Source organism: Camelina sativa, chromosome 1, assembly GCF_000633955.1.
Source record: "Camelina sativa cultivar DH55 chromosome 1, Cs, whole genome shotgun sequence".
NCBI lineage: Eukaryota > Viridiplantae > Streptophyta > Magnoliopsida > Brassicales > Brassicaceae > Camelina > Camelina sativa.
In genome coordinates, this window is record NC_025685.1 from 14,918,673 (window position 1) to 14,922,196 (window position 3,524).

Sequence of the window (3,524 nt, forward strand, 5' to 3'; positions counted from 1 at the left end):
TATTATAAGGTCCAATGGTGTCATCATACTCTTTTCTATCATCAAACTTTCCAAAATTGTCCAATTTTGCATCTTACTCTAAACATTAACTATCTTCTACACTCTATCATATATATGATCATTACATTGAGACAAATATTTGCCAAATTGTCCAATTCTCCACCAATTTTGTGTTGCACTGCTATCTTTGATTACAAGTCTTGGATTCATCTTTTTAATCATTAATAGTAATGTAATTAGTCTTTAAGGCTTAGGGTTTAGGGTTAAGGGTTTAAGGTTGTTATTTATGAGAGAATTACTATGTTTTGAGTAGTTTGCGATAGATTTGCGACGAATTTGCTATGGGTCTAGCCAATTAGTCGCAAACCTTGAATATCTAATTTGTAAAAACTATCAAAATAATTTTAAAAGTTAGTAAATTCACCTTATGAACACATTCAAATGTATTTCAGAATAATTATATTAAATTTTGTAATATTTATAAAATAATAATTTCCTAACTTTGCAATGGATTTGCTATGGCTTTCGCAATTCACTCGCAATTCCATAGCAAATTTGCTATTGACTCTGTTTTCACAAAATCGTCGCAATATTGCGATGGATTTGCGAGGGAGGGCACGTTCCCATCGAATTTGTCGTAAATGCCTTGCAATTGAGCAGCGGATTTGCAACGACCGTGTTCCTCGCAATTTTGCGAGGGATGTGCTAGGGATTTTTATTTCTCGTACATTCCTTGCAAATCCACCGAAAATTTGCGAAAGCTTTATTCTGTCGTAACGTGTCCTCGCAAAATGCGTGTTTTATTGTAGTGTATATAAAACCTTTGTCCTATTCTTATTAGGAAACACTTTGGTTAGATAAATCCTAATCGTTCTTGATCCTTATCTTCCTAACCATGACTCGGTTTAGATAAGGATTACCCCATTTCTCAAGGTGACTTCGTGCTTAACCCAACAAATGTATGTTTTATTAAATCATGAATTGAATTAAAATCCTGCACAATAATATTATATAGGAGGGAAGAAGAAGACTTCATTTGGTCTTATAATAACAATTCCTTTTCTTAATATTTTTTATCAAGCTTAGAGTTTAAATACAATATTATACATTGTTGATTATGGAAGCAAGAGCTTCTATATAATTTGTACGATTAGCCAAAGCTAAGACACCTTCATCTTATAGATCATAGGTCAACTTCACCTTCATCTTATATAATTTGTACGATTAGCCATAGCACTCTCTGTTCATCATCTCTTTCTCTTTCTACCACAATCATAGGTCAACTCTCTCTTTCTCTATATCTCTCTATGCATATTTGCTTTTATTATAGGCAAATGTTTGCGCACCATATTCTTGAATACATATTTGTAATTGTAATGAGCATAGTTTTGATAATTTAAGAGCATATAAAATCTTCTAATTGTATATATGAGATAATAAGAGTTGGAGGGTTTCACGATTGCACAAAAAAAAAAAGTCGGAGCTTCTCCCCTTTTCACCCGAAGAAACTTGATTTTCTTCTACTATGTTTCTTCCTTCGATGTGATCTTGTTTGATTCTTGGCTTGAAATGGTTTTATCTTAAGAAAAAAAATCTCCCAACATAAAGAAACACATGTTTGTGTTGATGTCAAATATATATTGACTAANATTGACTCTGTTTTCACAAAATCGTCGCAATATTGCGATGGATTTGCGAGGGAGGGCACGTTCCCATCGAATTTGTCGTAAATGCCTTGCAATTGAGCAGCGGATTTGCAACGACCGTGTTCCTCGCAATTTTGCGAGGGATGTGCTAGGGATTTTTATTTCTCGTACATTCCTTGCAAATCCACCGAAAATTTGCGAAAGCTTTATTCTGTCGTAACGTGTCCTCGCAAAATGCGTGTTTTATTGTAGTGTATATAAAACCTTTGTCCTATTCTTATTAGGAAACACTTTGGTTAGATAAATCCTAATCGTTCTTGATCCTTATCTTCCTAACCATGACTCGGTTTAGATAAGGATTACCCCATTTCTCAAGGTGACTTCGTGCTTAACCCAACAAATGTATGTTTTATTAAATCATGAATTGAATTAAAATCCTGCACAATAATATTATATAGGAGGGAAGAAGAAGACTTCATTTGGTCTTATAATAACAATTCCTTTTCTTAATATTTTTTATCAAGCTTAGAGTTTAAATACAATATTATACATTGTTGATTATGGAAGCAAGAGCTTCTATATAATTTGTACGATTAGCCAAAGCTAAGACACCTTCATCTTATAGATCATAGGTCAACTTCACCTTCATCTTATATAATTTGTACGATTAGCCATAGCACTCTCTGTTCATCATCTCTTTCTCTTTCTACCACAATCATAGGTCAACTCTCTCTTTCTCTATATCTCTCTATGCATATTTGCTTTTATTATAGGCAAATGTTTGCGCACCATATTCTTGAATACATATTTGTAATTGTAATGAGCATAGTTTTGATAATTTAAGAGCATATAAAATCTTCTAATTGTATATATGAGATAATAAGAGTTGGAGGGTTTCACGATTGCACAAAAAAAAAAAGTCGGAGCTTCTCCCCTTTTCACCCGAAGAAACTTGATTTTCTTCTACTATGTTTCTTCCTTCGATGTGATCTTGTTTGATTCTTGGCTTGAAATGGTTTTATCTTAAGAAAAAAAATCTCCCAACATAAAGAAACACATGTTTGTGTTGATGTCAAATATATATTGACTAAGCAAACACAACACCTTTTGATGTTTCAAGATACGAAACTATTCAAGATGACACAAAGGTTGGAAGCGGAAGGGGAAAAGAATCCACAAACCCAATATAATTGGGATGATGGATCAGACCATGATGGTGTAACAAAGATATATGTACGAGGTGATCGTGAAGGCATACAATTCATCAAGTTTGGCTATGTTGGGACCGGACAACTGATAGATGAATCATTCCATGGTTTCTCAAATCAATGTTTCACACAGATGGTAAGACTTTGAATTATTCTAATTAAATTCCCTTTATTCTAGCTTTTCATGAGAATAATATTGAACTTTTTTTTTTTTTGAACTACATTTTTTTTTTTTGAAGTTTGAGATTGATTATTTAAATGGTGAATATCTTGTATCTGTTGATGAGGGCTACCACAACCGCAATGTGATTCAAGCACTTCAATTCAAAACAAACTTGAAGGTCCATGAAATCATGGAATAGTCACGAAGCCATAGACACGAAAATAATTATGGCTTTTTCCATGCATGGCTATAATTTCGTGTTTAGTTTTTTTTTTTTAGTGTGGCTATATTAGTATATTTTCGTGGCTTTTTGTGGGTTTTATTTTTTTATATAAGTAACTCTTAACTAAATTTTTTGTACTAATTATATATCATTATTGTATCACTGGATTCAATATGTGATTTTGTGTCTGTGTGTGTGTAATGTATATCTACCAACTCTGACTACCATGTTTTTAAAAAAAAAATTGTAGTCTGAGATATATAAATCATGTATGTTAATGTAAT

The 3,524-nt window shown here is 32.5% G+C and overlaps 1 protein-coding gene across 1 annotated transcript in view; it reads left to right on the top strand.

Moving 5' to 3' along the window:
- Positions 1,195-3,524, top strand: part of LOC104791108 (jacalin-related lectin 13-like) — a 16,197-nt gene continuing 13,867 nt past the window's right edge. Inside the window, exons 1-2 of the mRNA XM_010516918.2 lie at positions 1,195-1,278; positions 2,767-2,990. Coding sequence (XP_010515220.1) covers positions 2,784-2,990 — 207 coding nt within the window. The 5' untranslated portion in view covers positions 1,195-1,278; positions 2,767-2,783. The remainder of the gene's footprint in view (positions 1,279-2,766; positions 2,991-3,524) is intronic.